The sequence below is a fragment of the Plecotus auritus genome (assembly GCF_963455305.1).
Source record: "Plecotus auritus genome assembly, chromosome: 10".
Lineage (NCBI taxonomy): Eukaryota > Metazoa > Chordata > Mammalia > Chiroptera > Vespertilionidae > Plecotus > Plecotus auritus.
Genome location: NC_137785.1, coordinates 26,554,098 through 26,578,998, shown reverse-complemented (window position 1 = coordinate 26,578,998; position 24,901 = coordinate 26,554,098). Strand labels below are relative to the sequence as shown.

General features: G+C 52.9%; 1 protein-coding gene across 1 annotated transcript in view; it reads left to right on the top strand.

Moving 5' to 3' along the window:
• The first annotated feature begins 3,309 nt into the window (after window positions 1-3,309).
• SLC7A5 (solute carrier family 7 member 5) overlaps window positions 3,310-24,901 on the top strand; it is a 37,968-nt gene continuing 16,376 nt past the window's right edge. The window contains exons 1-2 of the mRNA XM_080644551.1: window positions 3,310-4,087; window positions 18,913-19,038. Of these exons, the coding sequence (XP_080500677.1) occupies window positions 3,538-4,087; window positions 18,913-19,038 (676 nt within the window). The 5' untranslated portion in view covers window positions 3,310-3,537. The remainder of the gene's footprint in view (window positions 4,088-18,912; window positions 19,039-24,901) is intronic.

Sequence of the window (24,901 nt, the reverse complement as noted above, 5' to 3'; positions counted from 1 at the left end):
AAAAATTATGAACAACAAATACATATCTATCAACAAGCGAACCTAAAAATCAAGTGAATTAAAAACCTGAGGAACAGAATAATCTGGTGAATATAATAGAATCAGGGGCATAGAAAGGGAATGGACTGATAATTCTCAGGGGGAAAGGGGTATGGGGGGTTCATGAAGAGAATGGACAAAAATCATACACCTATGGATGAGGACAGTGGGGGGGAGGTAAGGGCAGAAGGTGGGGTGGGAAATGGGTGGAGGGGAGCTATGGGGGGAAAAAGGAGAAATAATTGTAATAATCTGAATAAAGATTTATTTAAAAAAAAATAAAATAAAATAAAAATCAATGGAAAAATATGTCTGGGTGGGAATTAAAAACAATAAATAAATATAAAATTATTTCTTTTAAATAAGTTTTTAAAAATTAAAAAAAAAGAGAGAGTTCAGAAAGTGGACAGAAAAACCTTGAAGGGCAGCTACTACATTGGCCTAACCTCCAACCTGTCTCCTGGCAAGTGGAGAACCTGTGACAGGTTCTTTTCTCCTCAGGTGGCCCAAAAGCCTCTAAGACTCCAAACCAGAGAGAGAGGCTTCCTCAGGGGGTTATAACCTACAGCAGATGCAGGTCTGCCTGACTGGAGTGCCATGTACGTTTTCCTCCAGGGCAGTTCAACTTCTCCAAAACCAATCCTTCCTGTTCCAAGAAGAAACGTTCCTCCCCAGAAGGCCAAGTTACACCCGAGAAAGAGGAACGGCTTGCTCCTACAAAACAGCAGCTTTCCCAGATCTCAGAAATGCAATTGGGTTCCCAGCTCAGCTAGAGCACCAAATGGGGCCTTGGAGTGTTATACCCCATTGTTTCATTCATGATCTATCACGAACATAGTTTTCCAGCAAAGGTGTTTTTAATGATCATACTGTATCTCACCATGCAGATATAGCAACATTTACCAAACCAAATCTGTTTGGTTTATATCCAATATTGACTATTATATTTTAAAGTTGTAATAAGCAACCGTGTACATAGCCAAAACACAGAACACTTCTTATTTCCTTAGAGAAATTCCTAAAAGTGAAATTACTGGCTAGACAGAACATATGATTTTAAGGCTTTTGATGGAAACTCTCAAACTTCTCCCTACAGAAATGTTCAATATATTTTCCCCTTTAGCCTTGGTGAGAATCAATGACATGACTTTCAATAAATTACTGACTAGTGTATGAGCAAAAAGCTCCTTAATGATGCCACCAGTAGATGGCACTCTTTGCTAAGATTTTAAGTCTTGGATTTCCGGCAAGGCTCTCAGTGCTTGATTCAATTTGCATCAGGGAAGTCAGATACATACATATCAAAGCAAATTTGCAGAAGGAAATCTAGGATGTTATATAAAAACCAATCAACAGTGGGATATTGGGATCCTGTGAGATCTTAAAAGCACTCTGGAATGTTGTCACCCTTCCAGCTATTAAAATCTCCTGCACCTTCCCAAGAACCTCGCAGGGGAGGCACCAACATTCCACGTGCACATGCATTCTCTCCACTTCCCTTGTTAATTTTTACTCCAGGAAAGCAGGATTGGGCCATCCTGGTTCCTTCTGACCGGCTTTCTGGGCCCTCAAGTACCCTTATCACTCACATATGTGATTACTGATCCTTCTCTCTTTGCTGGAGGTGGCATTCACTGGAGCCCAGTGCAGTGGCCCCTGCAGGTGTCAGCGCATGAATCCAGGCAGAGGTTCTTGGGACCTGGCCTTAGAGCTTTGCCAAATGATGCCCTTCTTTTTGAAACCAAAATCCATCCTGAGATTTTCAAATCTTAGCTGCTATAAATGACAAAAACTTAACAACAGACTGGAGGCGAATAAGCCACTGGAAGAAGGGTGGCAGAATGACTAAAAGTACACATAGGTTCATTATAAGGATGGAGTTCGAGCTCACTTACTGGTCAAAATTAAATCACTCCACTAAGCCTGTTTCCTCATCTACAACATGGCTCTAATGATAGTACCTACTCTTTTAAGTAAGAATTTGCATTCCAAGGGCTCAGCACAGTGCCTGGTACCCAATAAGGACTCTAAATTTGCTTGGCCATTGCAACCTCGCCTCCTGCCAAGCAGCACCCTCTGAAGGAACAGTGGAAAGAACAAGAGTAAAGAGATTTTTTTATTATTATTATTATTTCAAGCCATCAATTTAGACAACATCTTGCAAGTTAATATTTGTGTTGTGTGATCTCCCTGCTGTCAATATTTCATTCGGCTCTAACACTGCAGATGAATAACTGGCATGCTGGGGGGGTTGGGGGAGGGGGCCTCTATCAGGATGGGGGGGCTCTATCAGGAAGGTCCAGAATGACATGCCTTGGCTAAACTCCCCCAGAAGGGACTGAAGTTCTTTTCCAGTTCACATGCCAATTTAATCAGCAAGTATTTCTTTCTTGCTTCCAGGCCTGGAGTGACCGGTCATCCTGCACTCCCTCTGACTTCTGACCTCGCTCTGGCTACCTGGCAACCCTTCTTATCTAAGATGCCCCTTGTGTTCTTCAAGAATAACAGGATAAAGCCCCTTCACCTGCAGTCCGCCTTTAAATTCGTTGAACTTCCAACCTAGATTTGGGGGCACAGTTTTCAGGGTGCTTCTTCGGGAATCCCCCATTTTGTCAATTTAACTGAGCTTATGCAAATAGCAGGTTTCCCAAAACTTGAGTCATTGCTTTTCAAAATTGTATGCCCTGAACACTGTTCTTTGGCAAGGAGATTCCTGTTGGGATAAAATGGGAATTTCTTCGGCTCAGCCCAGTGATTCAGTACCCCAGACCCCGCAGCTGGACCATGAGCTTCTTCCAGGAGGGGCCGTTCTGATGCTCTTCATACCTCCCAGGTCCCCGGATGAGCAGAATGCGGGGGATTCTATTACCTTAGCCCATCAGGGACAGAAACCCGCGCCCCACCGGGCCTGGACACTCTCCAGGGAACAGGCAGGCCTCCTCTGAGCCCCAGTGTCCCCCTAAATCCCACCCTTTCTGCGCTTTGGCCTCAGGCCCGCCCGACTTCACCGCCTGCTTCCAGCCTGGGGCAAAGGTGGGGCGCCCTGACCGCCGAGTGGCATTCGGGCCCACGTGGGCGGTGGGGTCCAGGCCAGGACAACGCGGGAACTCTAGCGGAGGGCGAGGGGCGGGGCGGGGCGGGGCGGGGCGGGGAGGGGCGCCCCACCCTCCGCCCCACCTCCGGACCACGTGGGGCTCGGACTGCTCACCAGGCTGGGCGGGAAGTGGTCGGCTGATTGCACCTGCGCGGAACTGGAAGGCGGGGCCTGGTGTGCGGGCTGGGGGTGCTCGCGGCGCTGGGCGGTACCGGCCGGGGAGCCAAGCCCGGCCGGGTTAAGGCAGGTATTAGAGGTGGTGCGGGCTCTAGAGGTTGGGCGGGGCCAAGGCGGAGACGGGGCGGGGCCTGGCTTAGAAAAGCGGCGGCTGAGCCGTGAGGGCCGTTCTTCTCTGATCCGCGGCGCGCAACTCCTGTCTGCCCGACCCCCGGCGAGGCAGCAGCATGGCGGGCGCGGGCCCCAAGCGGCGCTCGTCGTCGGCCCGTGCGGCGGCCGAGGAAGAGGAGCTGCAGGCTCGGGAGCGGATGCTGGCGGCGAAGCACGCGGAGGGCGCGGGGAGTGCGGGGGGTTCGGGGGGCGAGGGTGTGACCCTGCAGCGCAACATCACGCTGCTCAACGGCGTGGCCATCATCGTGGGCACCATCATCGGCTCGGGCATCTTCGTGACACCCACTGGTGTGCTCAAGGAGGCGGGCTCGCCCGGGCTGGCGCTGGTGATCTGGGCCGTTTGCGGTGTCTTCTCTATCGTGGGCGCTCTCTGTTACGCCGAACTGGGCACCACCATCTCCAAATCGGGCGGGGACTATGCCTATATGCTCGAGGTCTACGGCTCGCTGCCCGCCTTCCTCAAGCTCTGGATCGAGCTGCTCATCATCCGACCCTCCTCGCAGTACATCGTGGCGCTGGTCTTCGCCACCTACCTTCTCAAACCGCTCTTCCCTACCTGCCCGGTGCCCGATGAGGCCGCCAAGCTCGTGGCCTGCCTCTGCGTGCGTGAGTACCACTGCGGGACCCGCCTGGGTGGGGTGGGGGACCCCGGGCCATCCCTCATCCCCGAACCCCCGGCCATCTTCAAAACCCCGGGCCATTTCGAATCCCCAGGCCATCTCTGCGGTTCTAGGCTAAGGTCTGGAACCCACGTGCGTCTCATTCATTCGTTTACACCTCACCTTGGGAATTCCGCAGTGACAGACAGCATGGTTCCTGTACCCAGCCTCTTGTGGGCGGTCCACTTCCCCACCTCGTCCATTCAGATTCGGTGGAGCTGAGCAATATCCCCTTTCTCTGGGGAGGCAACCACGTGGAGTGTGAAACGCGAATTTCCTACTTGCTGTTTGAACTCCCCAGTGCTGTTTATAGAGACAAATTGTGGTTTAAAAAAATTTCACTCATATCTCCTTTCCAGACCAGCTTATTAGGAATCAGCAGAGACTGACTCATACAAAAAACGTAGTGATAAAATTCTGTGTAGGCAGCAGTGTCGGAATCCCCTGAAGATTACCTTAAGTAGTAAAAGAAGAGTGCTTGACTGAAAATTAAATTTGGGTGTGGGGACTCCAAGTTGTGCTGACAGTCAATGGCCATAGTCCTAAGTTGGTGGGCACTGTGCTAGTATATTGGTAGACGTGGTCCTAGTATGTTGGTGGACACGCTGTTAGTATATTGGTGAGCGTGGTCCAGGAGTGTTGGTTTTAAATTTGTTATACAAAACTTCCTGGGGGCCAGAGACCAAAGAAAAGCTGACAACATCATTAGATTGAGAACTTAACATAGGAGGCACATCTTGGGCGTTGGCAAGACGACATAGCTATCATCTCCGCCATGTGGCAGGTGCTAAAGAATTATATAGGACAGGGCAGGGTGGAAAGGGGTACTGAGGTATGGCCTGCCCCAGATAAGGGGAAAACACCTTATTACATACTTGCCAGGGCAGAGCAAGGGCCGATTCCAGGAACCAGCACATTTGGAGCATAGGAAAGGGATCCGAGGGTCTATGAGGGGATTTATGGGAAGTAATCTCTGTTCTCCCCAGATGTAGCTGGAACTAGCATGAAGGTCCGGCATCAGTCAGGCCACGGTCCCCTTCATGGAACAGTCTCTCTTCCACACTACAGTGTTAGTATGTTGATGGGCATGGTCCTGGTAGGTTGGTAGGCATGTTCCTGGTATGTTCTTCACCTAAGAGTAAAACCAGGCTGGAGAAAATTGCTGCTTTGCAAAAACAGTTTTCTTATGGGATTTCTGGGGAAAAAAATAATTTGTACCAAATGTAATGTGATTTTTCTTAAAAGCCGTTGGCAGTTTTTCCGCCTACTTTTGGCCGACCTCTAGGGAGGCTTGCAAATGGAAGTGTCCTGCTTTCAGAGTTGCCACCTTGAGGATTTGCCCAAATCTCAGTCCTGCATGTAAGTACAGAGATAGCAGGGTACATGCGTGGTTTCAGATCCGAGCCGTGAAACTCAGGGCCTGTGTGGTTACTTGAAGTGGCTTCTGCCTAGCCATGCCTGCTGGTCTTACTGGGCTTGCAGAGCATGTGGACCGAGTTTCCTGCGTGGGGGCAGGTATTTTAGACTCTGAGACATGCTCCAGAAAGTGGTGTATCCTGAAGGCAGAACTCAGCGCAGCTCTGTTTGGCTGCTGGGATCACCTGCTTTCCTGAGAACCTGAACAGGCAGGCAGTCACCCGGGGTGAAGGGACAGTATTTGCCTTTGGGGGGCAGAGGGTCTCAATGAAATGAATCTCAGCTTTAAAAACTTTGGTCTAAATCTAGGAATAGTCATAGCAGTAGTCTATGTGCCTAGAATAGGAAAGCCTCTGGCTTCTGGTGGACTTTGAGATGAGGGTTTTATGGGATGATGCATTGGACTGGCTAAGGAAAAGTTCCTCTAAAGGCAAGATAAGCCCTAGCCAGTTTGGCTCAGTGGAGAGCGTCAGCCTACAGACTTGAAGGGCCCCGGGTTTGATTCCCATCAAGGGTTCATGCCCGCGTTGTGGGCTCGATCCCCAGTAGGGGGCATGCAGGAGGCAGACGATCAATGATTCTCTCTCATCATTGATGTTTCTATCTCTCTCACCCTCTCCCTTCCTCTCTGAAATCAATAAAAATATATTGAAGGCAAGATGCCATAAAACCCATTAGGAGAAATTTAATTGTCCAATTTTCATTACTAGATACGATATAATGTTTGGGCCCAGCATGTAATAGATAGTATCTTAAAAGGGCCCTCTCTCCAGTCTTTAAAAATGGACCCCTTACTTTCTTAAAGTTTTGGGTTTACGTAGGTAAATCCTCAGATTCTAGTGGGCTGCAGTGGATATACTGTCGCTCTGGCCAGGCTCCAGCTCACTTCTGTTCTGGCATTGCGGGCCTAGTGGAGCAGGTCATGCCAGTAGCACCCCTTCCCGTAGGAGTGAGGGCGACCTTTCCATGTATTGATCAGCTTTCGTAGCTCTTTTTCTTTGAACCTCGTGTATGAATGTGATACATGTGCGTGTACGTGTGTGGCTTTTTCTGATGGAAAGAGGATTTTCAGTGACACAGGGATGTACCGCCTGCAAGCTTACTTGGCTGGGATAGGAACATGGACTTGTCCAAGGCTGACAGAACTCAGCCTGCTGAACTGGCCTGGCTGTTCTCACCCAGTACAGTCAAACCTCGGTTCTGGAACATCTCTGATCTGGAACAATTCTGTCACGGAAAAAATGTCTCCCTTTTAGAAAAAGGCTTCAGTTCTCAACCTGATGACCCTTTCATGCTGTTACATCAGCATAACAAAAAGTGTCTCTCAGCCACAAACAAAGGAGAGAGGGTGAGTCAGTTTACTACAGTGCTGTGAATATTTTCTCCGTTTTTCTTTCTTTCTTTCTTTCTTTTTTTTTTTTTTTTTTGTTGTTGTTGCTTGTAAAATGGATGTTTAGCACAATTTTAAAACATAAAGAGGCCATCAAGGGTGCTGATGTTGCTAAGGGTGTGAAAGTGCTCATAAAACCCCGATCACAGGAATTGAAGAGGTAGAAAAACTGTTGTTGGTTTGGATAAAGGAAAAGCAGTTAGCCAGTGGTGACAGCATTTCTGAGGCAGTGATAAGTGAAAAAGCAAGGAAGCTGCACCCCTGGAATGAATGCTGGAAGTGATTAGTTTAAGGCTAGAAGGGGGTGTTTCGATAAATTTAAGGAGTGTTTGTTTACAGATTAAACAGCACATTAGACATGTACTGTATATAAGAAAGGTTAGCCGAAACCGGTTTGGCTCGGTGGATAGAGCGTCGGCCTGCGGACTGAAGGGTCCCAGGTTCGATTCCGGTCAAGGGCATGTACCTTGGTTGCGGGCACATCCCCAGTGGGAGGTGTGCAGGAGGCAGCTGATCGATGTTTCTCTCTCATCGATGTTTCTGACTCTCCATCCCTCTCCCTTCCTCTCTGTAAAAAAATCAATAAAATATATTCAAAAAAAAAAATAAAAGAAAGGTTAAAACAGGGAATCATGGGTCTGGAATGAATTAATTCAACTTACATTATTTCTAACGGGAAGAAATGATTCGGTTTTCAAATAGCCTTCCGGACCGAATTAAGTTCGAGAACCGAGGTTCCACGGTACAGTGAAAGGTTATGGTTGTTCAAGAAGGGGCTTCTGAGAAGGCAGTGAAAGTTCCTACAGAAAAGCCACAGAGTTCCTGAGTGCTCTTTAATTATCGCACAAAAACTGGGTTCCAACTCTTCCTTGATGACCAGGTGGAATTTGATATAAGACTGGGTTTACGTGGTTATTCATTGCTTAATGAAAACTTGTTAGTGGTTGTGAAATCAGGTGAGTCTGGGTTCTATGTGTGTGATGGAGTCACTCAGGTTGGCATTGAGTTCTTGCCAGCTGGGTTTGCTTGGGCAGTTTATCCTCCCTTCCTGGGCCACTTTTTTGTAAAATGTCTGGAGCGGCCCGGCTGGGGGCTCAGGAGGGCCGCCCAAGGGCAAGGACAGGGGCTTGTATGTGAGAGCAGCTGTGGTTCAGAGACACAGCGGTGGCCTCATTGGTCCTTTATCTCAAGGGAGACGCTCTCAGAAGGTATCTGAACAGGTCCTCTTCTTTGTAAGCTGAATTATGAAAAGGGCTTAGACGCGTAGCTGTCAGGGAAGTGGCCGCAGCAGACCGCTGGTTGCCCACCCTCCTCTCCCTCTCCTAGTTGGGTGAGGGTAGGACTGTGCCTGCTGGCACAGCCCCCCACACTTGGACTTGCTGGTTACTTGCGGCACTTAGGTTGGTCTACTGGTGGCTGAGAATGGGACTCTGGGTCACTGGGTCCCCTTCCTGCATGGTGGCCCCTCTTGAGGTCTGAGGAGCACTTTCTGTCTTCTCATGGAGACAGACAGTTGGCTAGGGCTCCCCTAGACTGATTTAGGCCCCCACCATGACCCTGACTTGGGCAGATACACATGTGGGGGGGGGGGGCACGCTCAGCTGTTGGTCCTCTGGGGACCCCTGGCCTGCAATATTTTCCACCTGGTGTCAGGTAAAGAGCCTATGCTGTGCGTGTGGACAGACCTGGGTTCTGTTTTGAGGAATTCACTGGGAATCCCAAGCCTCAGTTTACACGTAAGTGAACTAGGGATTTGTCACAGCTCTGCCTGGGTGTTTTTGAGGACTCTAGGCCATGGTGTATTTAATGATGGCACATGGGGACCCGGTCACACTGTGGCTGTGACTTACTCTCCACACTGCCCTGTCACCTATAACATCTTCAGCTGCCCTAGAACTTGCTCTTTTCTGGTTTAGGGAAAAAAAGGAAGAGGGAGGATGGCCCGGCTGGTGTGGCTCAGCAGTTGAGCGTCGACCTATGAACCAGGAGGTTACAGGTTCAATTCCTGGTCAGGCACATGTCAGGATTTCAGGCTCAATTCCCAGTAGGGGGCATGCAAGAGGCAGCCAAGCAATGATTCTCTCTCATCATTGATGTTTTTATCTCTCCCTCTCCCTTACTCTGAAATCAATGAAAATATATTTTAAAAAAAGAAGAAGAGAAGAGAGAGGGTGGAGAGGAGGGAAAAGCCCGGGGCTCGGCGGTAGTGGTGGTAGTGGTGGTGGTGGTAAATGCTAACCTGCTGTCAGCTCCTCCAGGAGGGGTGAAGGGCATAGATAAGGTGTAGGTTTGGTGTCTGTGGGGTGAGCTACGACCAGCTAACTTGCAGGTAAGTTGGTCAGTTGGGGTGATGACCAGAGTGGGGAGGGGAGACCATAACAGCACCTTCCATCCCCCAGTCTTCTAGCTGCCTGGCTCGTTTCCATCAGTGCCTGCCGGACAGTGACCCTGCTTCTGGGGGTGTGGGAACCCCTACAATGTGTCCAACACTGTGTCCCTAGGACTCCAGCCAGGCCTGTCACAGTGAGGCCTGGTTCAGGGTGACTGGCCGCCTGCCAGCTGCCAGGGCTAGGCTCCTTGATGTGTGAAGCAAAGGCTTCTGGGTGTTTCGAAGGAGCTGGTGATCCTAGAATCGCAAGCTGTGAGCTCAGTGCAGACGACAGCCCAGTAATTAGTCCTGAAATCTGACTAGCCCGCCAGACATGAAAGTGGTCCGGCCACGGGAGCTAGTCTGGCCCAGTCAGGACTGGGGCCAAATTCTGTGTGGTCCTTCACAGAAGCATTTGACCCCAGGGAGGTGGGAGCTGCCGGCGAGTATTTCTAACCCTTTTTCCTGGGTCACAGCGCCCTTTGATAATCCCATGGAATGTGCAGGCTCTGCCCAGAAATGGGTACCAGGCATGTTCACTACAAACTGTGTGGTCGTAGGGTGTTCAGGGCCCCTAAGGCCCTGGCCCAGGTTGGAAGCCACCCCTACCCCGGAGAGGGGCCCTCCTGATCAGGGCAGAAACAGATCCCACATTTTCTAGCTGGTGCACTTGGATTCCCCTCTTCCCATATGCTCTGCGCCTCAGCCTATGAAATCAGTGTTGTCATTCCCATTTTTATGGCTGGGGAAACTGAGGCAGAGGTGAGCTGGGAATGCTGTGCACCCTCCTCCACGCTGAACTGCCTTTTGTCATCAGTGTGTGGGGACACATGACCGAGTCTGTGGTGGTGAGGATGGCAGGCGTCAGGGGTCAGAAATGCTGTAAGATCCCACATCCAGGCATCTGGTTGGCCGGGGCAAGGACATGTGGATCTGAGGTTCCTTATATCCTGGATTCCTGGGAAGTGCTTTCTCCCCTGTCTGTGGGGCACCACACATCTTATATACTTTTCATCTTTCTATCAAAATTACCTTGCAAATGAGCTTCTAGGACAGGGTGAGCCAGTAGCCACCCTGTGGGTTCCAGCTGCCCAGCCGCCCTAAGTCCTGTCCTGTGGCCACAGATTGGCCTCCAGTTCCTGTCCCCTCCTTCCATGACTCACAGCAGGTGCTGGGGACTATTGGGGTGGGGCATGTGATTCTACACCCCAGTCGGTGTCACCTTCCAGGCTCTTGTCTGGATTATGGACAGGCGAGTTGCCCAGAATGCACCTGTTCCCACCCGGACTTTGCTTTATCCTGTTCCCACCAACAGGACTGCTGCCCAGTCCAGCAGCTTTTTGGCTCTGATGGTTGGGGTCCCATCTACATCATGGCAGGAGGTCCCCACCCAGCTCTGTCCTCGATCCAGGCAGGATCCTGAATTCCTGCTCTGGCTCTGGATCGTGAGCTATCCCATGCAGGACGTTTCTGGAGGTCAAGCCCACCCCTGCCCTCAGTGGATTTTGCCCGCTATGTGAAGAATTAGCACTGACTTCCCATTCGGGCTCTGGGAGCATGATACACGCAACTTGATCTGTGCTTTGAGTCACTCTGACCTTGGTTGCTGGCTGACATCTGTCGCTGCTGAGACCTGATCATCTGTAAGTCACTCAGAGTAGCCGATACCGAACTGAGGCCACTCCTTAGCAGACATGAGTTCCGTGGCCCACTGTGACCCTATGGCCAGCCTAGCCCTTTGTCCCCTCCATGTGAGTTGCCCAAGACCAGCACAGGATTCAGCCCTCAGCACTCACATGGGAGCGGGGCTGTCTTTTTTTTTTTTTTTTTTTTAAATATATTTTATTGATTTTTTACAGAGAGGAAGGGAGAGGGATAGAGAGTTAGAAACATCGATGAGAGAGAAACATCGATCAGCTGCCTCCTGCACACCCCCCACTGGGGATGTGCCTGCAACCAAGGTACATGCCCTTGACCGGAATCGAACCTGGGACCTTTCAGTCTGCAGGCTGACGCTCTATCCATTGAGCCAAACCGGTTTCGGCTGGGCTGTCTTCATCTGGTTCCCTTCTGGGGGACCCTGTCAGCCTGATCAGCTGGAAGGCCAGGCCTCTGCAGAAGGCTTAAGTGGGATCCTGGCTTTGTCCTCAAGGTAAATGGGAGCATTGTGAGTGTCCTGCAGTGGTAGAGGGAGGGGCTTCTCTGCAGTGAGCCTGACCCAGAACACGAGGGAGGGGGCTCTCAGCCTTCACTGTTATCCAGGATGGCAGGGCTCAGGAAGTCCAGCGCTGTCAGGTCCATATGAAGACCCTGTACTGGGGTGTTGGGCCAGGGTCTATGGAGAATAGGGACTGGGTCCTGTCCTGGAGTGGCCTTGCCCAGTAGGAGGGAGACACATGGAAGCACATGTTCTATAGCTCATTCAGGCCCTTTACCTAAAAGGGCCTGCAGGGGGCGGGGGCTGGCCAGCTGCCCAGGGTGCTTGGAGCAGGCACTCATGGGACCTTCTCTCTGCAAGTCCCACATGAACCCTTGGCCCAGAGAGCAGCAGACACCTGTCCAAGGCTCTGCTCCCTAACAACAGCCTGTTCAGACCTGTGGGACAGAGTCCCCCACCCACCCATCCCTTCCCCTTTGAGGGTGCCCAGTAGATGTGCATCTCAGGCATGCTCACTTTGGGTGGGACCCGATGGGGGGGGGGGGGGATGGGCTGCACCTTAGAATCACCTGATTAGGACTGATACCCAGTCCCTCTGAGACCTAGCTGTGAAGCACAGTATAGGTCAGGGAGCTGTGCTGGAGCCTGTCAGGGGCAGCCAGAGTTGAAGATCCTGGGTGAGTGGCACAGCACAGGAGTGGGACTTAGGAGACCTTGGCATACTCACCCTGCTCTGTGACTGCTGTGTGACTTTCAGCATGTTGAACAGCCTCTCTGAGCTCTCTACCCCAACTACCAAATGGGGTTTGAATATTGCACATGTCCTCTCACCCCTCAAGTACAGCGCCTGCAGAAGGTTTTCCCTCCTTTTTCTTTATTAGCACAACTGCTAGAGAAATCATTTGGGGAGGGTGGGGTTCCCACCCACAGATGTATGCATGTATCCCTCTGCATTTAGCCAGTGATGGAGACTTCTAACCACTGAGACCCCTGCACATACAGGTTTGGCTATTCTCAACAGATCTTTGCACTCAGCCATGACTAATCAAATTAACGCTAATTCTTGATGGGGTGCCAGACATCACGTTTGCATAGCTTACCCACAAAGCAGGCGGCAGGATTAGGATGAGGAACCAGGCTCAGATATGATAAGTAACCTGCCCAGGATCACACAGCATGGTCAGAACTCCCTCAGATTTTAGAGCCAGGGGGCGGGCCTCCCTCCTGTCCGTCCTAGCTGTTCTTGGGTTAGGGGGCCCTTTGGGAACCTCCCTGTTCTCCAGGACTCTTGCTTCCAAAGAGCCCAGTAAAGAGAGAAGTTGCTATTTGTGGGGTTTCCTGCTTAGCCCAGGACTCAGGGTGTTGGCAGATTCTAGAGGTGACTAATCTGCCTTTCTGGCGTGTTTTGAAATGAATGTGTCAGCCTTTTCCAGATGCTCGCTGATACCTCCACCCTGGGCTGGGTGAACTCTGTGTGGTTGGGCATAACCCAGCCCTAGTCAAAAATGGGAAAAATACGGAAACACATGTTCCTGGGCTGGTCACAGGCAATTTGAAAATATGCTGGCCTATTAGTAATATACTAGAGGCCCGGTGCACGACATTCGTGCACTGGAAGAGGGGGTCCCTCAGCCCGGCCTGCACCCTCACAGTCTGGGACCCTGCAGGGCATGTCTGCCTGCAGGCTTAGGCCTGCCCCGATGGGTCCTTAGTGCTGCCGCAGAGGCAGGAGAGGCTCCCACTACCACCGCTGCGCTCACCAGTCATGGACCGGGCTTGGTTGAGCGTGAAGGGGGCAGCTCCTGCATTGAGCATGTGCCCCCTGCTGGTCAGTGCGCGTCATAGCGACCGGTTGTTCTGGTCATTCTGCCATAACAGTTGCTTAGGCTTTTATTATATAGATTTTTGCAGAACTTAGCGAATGGAGTCGGGGAGGGGCTTGAGACCAGTGTGCCCCCTGGGATTTCAGATTTCATGTCCTGCCTCTCCCTCAGGTGGCAGCCTCTTGAATCGGAGCACTTCCCTTTGCTCCTAGAGAGACTGGGTGTGCCTGCTCCTGGGAATGGCTTCATTTCCCCTCAGTGGCCAGCCAAAGGGATGAGGACTGGAGCCACCATCAACCTGAGCTGCTCAGTATTCTAGTGCATCCTGGGAGTGAGGGCACATGGTTTGGGTTGTCAGGTCACGCACATTTGTTTTCTTGGGGCCCAGTAAAGGTGATTTATGCATCGGGAAGTTACCCCCTGGTTCTCTAACTTGGGTCCCCAGACAAGAGCCTTAGCATCCCTGGGCCAGAATGGCAGATTCTCAGGCCCCCCAGGGGACTGACACACCCTGGAGGGGAGACCCCTGTCTGTCATTAGGAGGGATGAGAGCATTAAGGCAAGAAATGAAGAAATGCTGGGAGAGGGAGGAGGGGCTACTTGTGGGCAGGGGCTTGCATGGAGCAGAGGACATCTGGACTTCAAGGGTCTGGAGAGGAGGGTTGATGACAAGCTACACGTCCAGTGAGCGCCTTCCAAACGCTTTGTGTGCCAGGTAGATTTGGATGAATAATGCAAAGGCAGGACAAGAACCCACAGAGGGACTGGGCACCCCTTTAGTGGTCAGCCCTGTTGGTGGCAGCTCTCCCAATCACCTGGGTCACACTGTCCCCTGTGCGGTCACTATCTGTCGTCCTAGGAGCCAGCCTACCTCTAGCCAGGACTCAGGGTCCAGATGCTCATTGAGTGCTGAGATGTCTGACAGGTGTGTTGGGGGGTCTGGCTCTAAGTCAGCAGGCTGGCTGTCTGCCTGAACTCAGGTCTCAGATCAGCCTCAGTCACAGTGGTCAGCGGGCACTGCTCTCTGGCCTGGTGCCAGCTGCTGCCCTGGGTAAGCCGAGGAGGCCAGGCTGGACCAGCTTCCTGGAACTGGCACAGCCTGCTGGCCACTTCCTTTTTATCTCAGAGCCCGTGGCAGAGCTCTGGGTCAAATGATACTCGTTGGCCTGGCAACTCGGCCCCTCCCGGGCAGTTTCCGACAGCCAGACCCCATCTGTGTGAGGCAGCACTGCTCATAGGTCTCAGACTGCCTTTGCCCCAAGAATTGGCCCTTTTTATCAAGGACCCTAAAACCTGTGTAGAAAGCACCACCCAGATGGGGAAGCAGAGAGAGTGGAGTATATCAAGTCAGACTGGTGGGTGGGGATCCCCAGAATACATCCTGCTCGGGTCAGGGAGAGTCCCAGAGGCGTTACCTAACAGGGTACCGAGAAATAACAGATTGAGGGGAGGAGCCACTGTGTGTCATCGAGTTTGTGCTCAGCCAGTGTCCTTGGCTCTTGTGGTCCTTGAGGGGGATGCGCTGCCCTGCGGTCTGCAGATGACTGATCAGAACTAAGCCACCCAAAGAGGCCAGGACCTCACCGCTGAGGCCAGGGCTGAGAGCAGGAGGCCCAGCCGAGGGGTCTTTCTTCACTGGGCGGCACTTGCAGCCTTTGAGGTATCCCCAACATGAGGATGGGGGTAGAAGCGGAGCCACCACAGGAGGAGGAGGGCAGGAGCCTCTCAGCAGAGGGATGGTGACTTTGCAGCGCAGCCTTAGGATTCCGGCCCCTTTGCTGAGGTGGAGCTGGATGCCCCTGTGGCCCGCTAGGTGGGTTATGTTACAGCAGGACAGGAAGGGGCAAACCGGAGGAGGACTGTGGAATGAGCCAGCACATACAGCCCAGAGCTGCCTTCTCTCCAAGGGGCCCTGGGCTTTATCTCCTTTGCCCCAGCTGTCACGAGCCAGCTATGCTTATCTGGGGGTGCTGGCTCAGAGAGCCCTGGAGAGGGCTGGCTTCTAGCCAGAGTGCCCTCCTGATAGCCACCCACCTTTATCAGGGGGTGGTGGCCTGTGCCCTGGGGTATCCCATTCTCTTCCTAACTGCAGCACAAGTACTTTCTCCTAATCCCCCTTCCTGGAGGGGCTGCAAGTTAGTATTCGTGGTAACAATACTAACTCTGCACATCCAGAACCTTCCAATGTGCCCATGAGCCCCCATCCTGCAGGGGTGGAAACTAAGGCTCAGAGGAGTCTGGCATCTTGTCCAGGTGGTGGAGTTTAAAGCAGGGAAGCTGGGCTGCAATCCAGCCATCAGCTCCTCCCAAGGGCTACTTTTGTTAAAGACACCGAGTCCTGGTGGATTCGCCTATTTACCTAAGATTATATTTCATTTAGGAAATTTTAAAAAGGAATACTTTGAGAACAATAAAGTACTTGTTTACTCATCAGCCAAAGTCAATGAAAAGGAAGATTTCATCATGTGTTTTGGTTCTTTTTACAAAGAAACAAATATTATAAAGTTCCCTTTGTTCCGTGATCCGGCCCCTTCCCCTCCCAGACTGTGACCGCCTGCTCATTGCCTGTCCACAATCTGGACATTTTTAATGTCCTGAGCTGGTACTGCATTTGCGGGGAGAGCCTCAGTGCAGAGGGGCTCTGACACCTGCTGGGCAGGGCTCAGCACATTTTGGCCGGGAACAGCTGGGTTGGATCTTGGAATGGGCTGGTGTGTGCCCTTTGGTACCAATGGAGGGGCTTTGGGGTGTCAGAGGAGGGGCCTCTGTCCCACCCTAGTGATAACTAAGACCCCCTCAGTATCAGTGACCACCACAGTGGAACAGCCCATGGGCTGGGGGCTCAAGGGCAGCATCAGAGTCCTCATCTGTGAAATGCAGAGCTGCCCCTGCTCACCACCGAGTGGAGAGACCCCAAATGGGGTGAGCCGCGCAGAGGTGACAGCCTGAGCCTCCTGCACTTGGTGCGGCTGTGCTGCTCTGGTTTGTGGGGCCAGGTCCAAGTGCCCGCCGCGAAGAGAGGACCAGCTTGTCTGAGGGCTGGTGGCAGCGGAAGAGCCACCTCAGGATGCAGAGGGCTTGGTCACACTTTCCGCGTCTGCCCTGCTTCCCTAGGGCGGGCGTGAATGGAGGAGTGATGCAATCTGCCAGCCTCTTGCAGCAGCCGGAAGGCTGTGTCCGCTTTGGGAGGAGGAGCCTGAGGCACTTAATTCAGGATTGTCTCACATAAGGAAATGGCAGGCTGTCTCAGGAAAGCCTTGGGGCCCAGGGGCAAGAAGGAGCAGACTAGAGCCTGGGCTTGCCCTCCATCCTGGATCCCAGCCACTGGGCAGATTGGACCAGAGAGCACTAGACTGGAAGCATTTCATTGGAAGCCCAGAAAAAGGGAATTACCCTCCTCTCCCCACCCACACTGTCAGTCCTGTGGGGATGTCAGAGGGCCCCAGAGACCCCGGTCTCAGTCCTGGGTCTCCCCATACCACCTTGGGCAGGGGGGTTTCTATGAGCCTGTTTCCTCTTCTGTGCTTGGAATGGCAGTGCTGACATGTATGCTTAATACAGGACAGCTCTCTCCCCATTGGTCCTGAGGGCCAGGACTGAGCATGTGTCCACCCCAGAGCCACACAGTGAAGGCCACGGGTACTGTTTGCCTCACGTACCCATCCACCCTCTCCTCTGAGCCTTTCAGCTCCTGCTGCAGAGGCGGCTTCAGCACTATGTCATAGACACTTTTGTCATGAGCCCCACATTGTCATGGCCTTATTTAAACTCCCACCACCCCAAGGCAGCTCATCCTACTATGAGCCTCTGACAGGTGGGAAACCACAGCCTAGGAGCCAGGGGGCTCCACCAGGGTCCCCACCAGTAAGGGCCACACCGGGTCCGGGTGTCACAACTCTCGGCTGTCATACCTGGTACAGGGGGACTTCTGAGTATTTCAGACTAGGAATAGTAGCCTAAAGCAAATACTTTCAAAACATTTTTAGCCTGAACATAACATACAGTCTCTGTCAGCCATTGCATCCGCCAGGGTTTAGAGCAGGGAAGGAAAACGAGGGGGAGGGGTTGCTATTAAACTCAGTTAATTTCCAAGAGAAAAGACAGGCCGATCAGTGAGGCCTTAATTCTATCCAGAGCACACTGGGAAGATTGCCTGTTTTCCTTCTACCTGAACTGATGGGTCTCATCCAGTTAATTAGCGTGGATTTACCTCTTTGGGGCCTAATCCTCAAGTAGTAAAATGACCTGTAATTACTCTAGTTGGGGAAAGATGCCACCTGGGGTCCCCCGCCCTGGGTTGGTTCTGTCTGGAAAAGAGAAAGGATGAGCAAAAGGCCTTTCCAGCCTTTCTTACCTTACCGCAGCCTTCTGAGGAAGTGCCGGTCATGCGGGGGAAGGGGGAGAGAGGCCCTTCCCATAGGCCCTGGCCATGCTGGTTAATGTTTAATGACCAGCCCTCCAAGAAAAAAAGGCCCCCATCTGTGCCCCTGACAATTCCTAGCAGAAATGCTCCCTGGGTGGCTGGTTTCTGGCACTTGTGTGCGGGGAGCTGGGATGAAAGCGTGACACCTCACCTGAGAGTGTGGCAGCTCGGCAGCATAGAGACCGAAGAGCGTAGCTGAGTTAGAAATGGAAAGGGATCAGTCTTGAGTGTTCGTTGCCTTCGTTTTAGTATAATTTTGATTCATTGTAAGTTTACGGAGTGGCTGTGCTCACAGCCAGCTCTTAAGATCCCTAAACACTTAGTGGCAACTCTTGAGCTTGTGTATCATCTCAGCCTCCACCGCTCCCTCGGCGAACGGCTGGGGTCTTACAGGCGCCCAGGCAGCGCCTGCTTTGGGCGCATTTCTTGAGCCTGGCTTAGCTGCCGCCCTGTCTTCTCCGTCTCCACCCCCACGAGGTTGAGGGAAGCCACCTGTGACTGGTGCGATTTTTCAGTTTCGAGGTACGCTGGTACAACCGCAGCAGAGCTGAAGCTCTGTGTGGTTTCCTGTACCAGCTAGGCTGCGTGCTGACCCGGGGCTGTGGCATGCACCTTTAACCCCCACGTCAGGTGTCAGAATTGCCCTCATGGTCCACCATTTGGCTTGTCACATGGATTTGTGTAATAGGATACTTCACTCACCTGATAACTCGTGGGATTCTAGAAGATTCTCCGGAAAAAAAGGGTTTCCCACCTTTAAGAAGTTTAATAGACTGTGAGTGAGCCTGATAAATTATGCTAAATGTTGAGTGGGTGGAAAAAAAGTGAAGGCATTCCCCCGCCAAATGGCAGGTTTGCTATTTACCTGCATTCAAGACAGTGCCCAACTCAAACACTTGACTCAGGTGTGTGGAGGGTGGGGGAGAGGAGGAAAGGTAGTTGCTTTGATTGTCAGTTCCTTAGGATGTTGAAATTTATTCATTTTTAAAAATCCTTTGTGATAGCCCAGGGGCACCTGGGATCACATCTCAAGAGCCTATGGTTCTCAACCTTTGACCTTGGGCCTGGAGAGCTGTCCATCCAAACAAGTCCCAGAGGATGAGACCCCACCAAAGGGTCTGGGTCCCTTCTCGGCCTGCCCGTCTCGAGTGCCAACCATCTGTCAGTGGGACTCACTCTGCCCTGTCTCCACAGTGCTGCTCACGGCCGTGAACTGTTACAGCGTGAAGGCTGCCACCCGGGTCCAGGACGCCTTCGCTGCCGCCAAACTCCTGGCGCTGGCCTTGATCATTCTGCTGGGCTTCATCCAGATCGGAAAGGGTGAGTGTGGCCTCTGGGGCTTCACAGCGGTCCTGTGAGGCCCTGCTGTGCCAGGGTGGAGGGGTCCCCCACTCTGAGTGCCCCCAGACCCACCAGGTTCTCCGACACATCACCTGCTCTGCACCCTCACCCTTAATAGAGGGTCCACCGCTCTGAATGCCCCCAGCCCTCAGGTCTGGCACACTAGCATGAAGGGTATCATTTGAATTGGGCACTGTGAGCTGGGTCACACCATTCCAGGAGGAGCACTGACATTGAGTTAGAGAGACTGAACATCACCCAACAAGTTAAATCTGTCCCAGAGCAGCAGGGAGAAACTGATTCACCCTGTTCTCCGAACCCCACTCTCCTATCCACAATCGGGGGCGGGGCGGGGAGGGGTAGGATAGTGTCATGGGTGCCCAGCGCATCGTGAGCGTGGCAGAGGAGCTATTGCTAGTTTTGTCTCCTGAGGTAGATCTTGCACACAGGAAGCTACACAGACTGCAGGTGGCCTACAGGTAAGTTGTAGCTGCCCCCAGGGGAGGATGTAGAACTGCCCAGTCCCCATTAGGGCCCTCGTGCCCATGAATGTCCCCACCCACCAGCATCCACCATGCTGACCTCTCCCCTGTGATCAGCACTTTGTTCCAGCACGTGTGGGTCGCCCATGCCATGGCATTTGGTGGCAGTGCATCTCTCACTATTGGGCCTCATTCCTCGAAAACATGCTGTGACTTGCTTATCACTCTATGGGCAAGGATGGGGTGGTCCCCCCGTTTCTGGCCACTGTGGAAAATACTGGCAGGAGCATTCCTGTAGGTGTCTTTTGGTGAACAGAATTACTTACTGGTTTCTCCTGGGGTGGGTAGACAGCAGGCCAGTATGGGCATTGGCTTGGAGTCTACAGATGAGCGATCCGCAGGGGCTTGTCCAAGGCAGATTCTGGGAGCCCCTTCAGAGGAGGTCACCATGAGGACACACTCAGCAAGGCCCCCACAGCCCTGTGTTAGGGAGGGGCAGATGGGCACCGGGGCTTCACTTTACATCTGAGTGCTGTTAGAAAGCTGGGGCCGCAAAGACCAGCCCCTGTGTCCCTCAGCTTACCAGGGGCTCTGCTGATCTCATGCAGCTGGTCCTGGCAGCAGCTCAGAGCTCTGTCACAGGGAGATCCAGAATTTGGGCCACTTCCAAAATCTCATGTAAGCACAGGGGCTGCACACCCCTCTCATGTTGACTCCTCTCCAGCGTGAAGCCTCATGCAGGCAGTGGCTGTCGTCTTGTCATAGCCCATCCTGTCTCACACTTTGGAGCTGTGAACTGTGTGAGTGGAAAACCCTTAAAGGCCCCATATCTGTGTCTCAGGGCTTCTGCCTGTGACACCCAGAAACCCATCCTAGTAGTTCTGGACTTTCCTCCCCCCTACTGGCCACATGGGGCACTGCACTGTACAGGAATCTGGGGTCCAGAGACCATGTGCAAGGGACATGCTCATGATTCAGGAGAATTGGGTGCACGTGGAGCTGCAGTGGCTGCCACATTGCCTGCCCTCACTGGTCCTCTCTCGGGGTAGAGAGAAGTTCACAGTTCTGGTATATGCTGACCTAGTCAAGTTGAAGCAAGAATCCAGATCATTCAGGCAGACCATCTTTATTAAATACATTAATATATGTAAAGCCTTTAGCATGGCACCTGGTACCTAGTAAGATCTAGCTCCCATAGCTACAATCGTTATCATCCTTGAAGGGAAAATTCCACCTGGTTTGCAGTCACTCTTTATGGAGGGTAGCCCAGGTCACTGCTTCAGAAGCTGGACCTCTTGGGAGCATGCGTCTGACCAGTGATGTCCGACCCCCCAGGAAGTCCTGTGGGTGAGCCCACAAGGCAGGGCTGAGATGAGCCAGAATCTTCTACTGCTGCTGCTCTGGGCGCTCCCACTGTGAGAGCCCTCCTGGGGCTCCAGGTTCCGGCATCTTCCTAAAGACAAGACATTTCTTACCCTCTATTTTTTGGGTCTCAAGGACCCTGGCCAGGGCTGAGTAACTCCCCAGCGTCATGGAGAGTGGTTAGGATTGATGGGTGGAAGAAAAATCCATCCTGTGTCCAGCTAGATGGGTCATTTGATAGAAGCCTTGCTTGTGAAGGCATTTACGTGGCTGGTATGATTAAATATAGACAGATGAGGAATGTGGGGGGAACCTGACTTTTGTAAAAACAAATTTCAGTAGAGAGCAAAGAGCTTTTGTTCAGCCTGAATACATAATGTGTTTATAATTCTGTTGCTGTTGCAAGCATCCACCCCGCCGCCACACGCCTGAAGCAGTTTCTTTCTGAACTCGGGATACAGTGCAAGGTCTGCAAAATTCCTGTCTCCTGTTTGTCTTGAAGAGATTTACTTTGTTCCCAGATGAATGCCTTCCTTTCCAGAGGACACATTGTTGAAAATGTTGACCCCTTCCTCCCACATTTGTCTGACTCTGTTTCCCCCTCGGGCAGTGAACCCGATCCCCGCGCCCGTGGATCCCCGTGCTGATGGAAGGAGGGCTGAATCATTCTGGCAGGGAGGGGCTCAGCTCCCTGTGCTCAGATTGGCTGCTGGCCATCCTGCACCTGAAGAGTGCGACCTGTTGTCTGGCCCACCGGCCTAGGCACTCTCTCCTTCACTCCACTCAGCAATAAAGCAGTCTTCCTAGTTGGCCTGCCTGACACCCAGGTGGGCACGGAGCTGCAGAAGGGGCTGGTGCATGGGGCCCAGCCCACCCAGGTTCAAGTCCAGCTGTTTGTTAGTCTCAGTCCTCTGTTGGCCTTGTTTCCTTATTGCCATAAGACCCGTGAGCCGTCCTGCCCTCCTTCTTCACCAGAACCTTCTGCGGCTCTGAGTGTGGCTCTGTGCAGAGACCCAATGAGGATATGGCCCTACCGTTCAAAGCTCACTCCGTTTGGGGACATCAGACTGAGTGAGATCTTGGGTGGGGGAGGAGCTCGGGCTGCCCCAGTGGCTGGAGGTGGGGGCCCCATGGTGCTGGATAAGTGGGCCTGTGTGTGCCATCTAAGGTGTCTGGATTCACTCCCAGCCTTTTCAGAAGGGGAAACAGCTCAGGTGGGCATTTCAGATCCGTGTGAGTGGGAGGGGCTTGGGTTGGGGAGGCCACAGAGAGAAGCAGGTGGACAGGGTAGGCAGAGGGCACTTTTCAGCTCAGGACGTACCTGCCAGCCACCTCCACAGCTCCGAGATCAGGCCATTCCCAAAGTGGAGCAGTTTTTCCAAGGCTGGAGGGTGAGAGTGGAGTGCGGAAGGCTCATCTCTCATGCCCAGGTCCCTTCTGGAGGACACACAATGGAACCCTTGTGGGTTTGCTCGGGCTGTGGCATCCGGTGGGAGAACAACTCGTGTCTCCTTGAGCAGTTACACAACAGATTGCATAGTTGTGCAGATAAAAGGTTCCACAAAAATGCTTTCTTCCCCTCCCACGTTGTGTCTGAGCAGGAAGTCACGGGAGGAGACTTGTCCCCTTCACCAGGGCCTAGCCCTCCAGCCTCCCCGGCAGCTCACACGAGCTCGCCCATCTAATAGGACATTGTCCCTAAGTGCCGGGAGACCTGGTGTGGTCAGCACCAGGAACGGAGGCACTTAGATCCTGAGTTGATTGTCTCCTGTGTCCAGTACTGTCCCCAAATTACTGGGGGGTGGGAGGTTGAGAAAGCACAGGAGATGCTGCTGGCTAGGAGCAGCCTTGCAGTAGGGAAGGCCCAGGCAGGCCTGTGAATGAGAGCGTGCTCCCAGGGCTAGAGACTGGTCTTTGAGTCATTTTAAGTTTGCATTTGGATCTTAGGTTAATTGGGTCAGGGCTCAGAGAAGCAGTGGCCTGTCCAGTCCCACATAGCAGTGTCGGCGACCCCACCTGGCCCATATTGGTGGGAACCGTGTGCAGGGATGTGAGCTCCCTCGGGAGAAGGCCCTCTCTGTCCCACCCAAGAGCTCAGTGTGGGGCTTCACCGGGGAGATGGTGGGAAAGGCCCACGCAAAGAGGCCAGGCTGGGAGGAGACGCCGGTCCTGGGAGGGTCTGGGGACAGCCCCCCTTGGGCAGGTCCCTTTGTTTACTGGAGCCTCAGTTACCTAATCTGAAGTGGCAACACTAGCAACAGCAGCCCCCAGGACACCTCGGGCCATCTCTTGCTGTTATGAAATGTTGCCAGGCACCTCAGTGGCCAGTGAAGGGCTGTCCTCCCTTGCAGGGAGGGGATCAGCATAGCAAGTGCTCCCGGGTCCCACCAGTGATAGAATCCATCTCGGGGATCAAGGTCACTCTGAGACTGTGGACACTGTAACAGGGGTGGGGTGAAGGGCTAGGGTTCTGTTCTCTGCACCAGTCCCTGTGCCCCAGAAGACAGGGATGGGGCCTCAAGAGACCCCTCCCCACCATGGGCCAGTCTGCCCCTCTGAAATGCACACAGTGGAGGTCATATGGTAGATATGGGAGCCCCCCCCCCCCCCCCCCGGGGAGCCCCCACCACCTCCAGCCGCCATGAGAGCAGTTGTGGCAGTGAAGCCATGATGGAGGAGGGCTGGTTGCTTTTCCTGTGGGTGTACTTTGATAATTTTTAATTGAGTCCTTCCGTGGGGCCTGCACGGCTCCGTGCTAATTTGGCATCCAGAATCATAACACATTTGCAGTCACATGCTTTGTGTGCTGCCCTCTGGGATGACATCAAAGGCCTGGAAGTTGGGCTCTTTCCCACTGCCGCCCTCAGCTCACTGCGCCCTCGGCGGTCAGCTGCACGGACAAAGCAGTTTGGGCCAGAGCTGCGGCAAGAATGGGGGTGCAGCCACAAAGCCCTTTGCTAGCACGATTCTCAGGGGTCTCCAGAATCCTCAGAAGAGGGTTCTTTCCAATTGGGAGTTGAGACTTGAAGCTGATCCTGAGGCCAAGGGGCTGGCTCCACCAAGAGTTTAAAAGACTACACCACAGACAGGCGGTGGCCATGGTAAACCAGCTGTCCTCCCCTCGGCCGCCCCAAACCCAGAGTCACTGTTCCCAGACGTCAGGCAGAGCCAAAGTAGAGCAGGCACTGGACCTAGTCACTCAGCCCAGGGTGGGGAGACAGATGGGGAAACAAGAGCCCCGGTGAGCCGGCCAGGGGGTGTGGCCCCTAGAGGGTGCGGATATCTGTGCTGTCTCTCTGAGCCTTCTAAGGGCACACAGAGCTATCTAACCAGATGGAACTCGGGGCACCACGGCCCCCTGGTGTGACCGGTCAGCCCACTTTACAGAGCATGATCCTGAGGCCAAGCACCTGATCGCTTGGCCTATGATTGCGAAGCAGAATCCAAGGCCATGACTGTTCCACCACATCCCAGCCATGACTGTGAGGCCCAGAGTAGAAACCAGGAGGTCTGACCCGAATGGAGCAAGGCCTGGTTGGTCTCTGCAGAGTGCTTGGGGTTGCTGTAGCAAATGACACAAACTGGGGGGCCCAAACAACACATTTCCCTCTCACAGTTCTGGAGGCCAGACATCTACAGTGAGGGCCGTGCTCCCTCTGAAACCTGTAGAGGAGGATCCTCCTTTGTCTCTTCCAGCTTCCGGTGGTTCCTTGGCTTGTGGCATCATCGCTCACTACTGCCTTCATCCTACATGGCCTCTTCCTGTGTCTCCTTTTTCGTGTCTTTTAATGACACTTCCATGGGATTTCAAGCCCACCCTGATCCATGATCTCATCTTGAAATTCTTACCTTAATTACATTTGCAAAGAGCCTTTTCTGGATCAGGAACATTCTAGGGGTTCTAGGTGGCCATGGATTCTGTTCAGCACACTCCATGATGTAAATGCCCATCACAGGGGACCCAGAGGGTAAAAGTGGGACCGAAGGCTGAAGGTTCC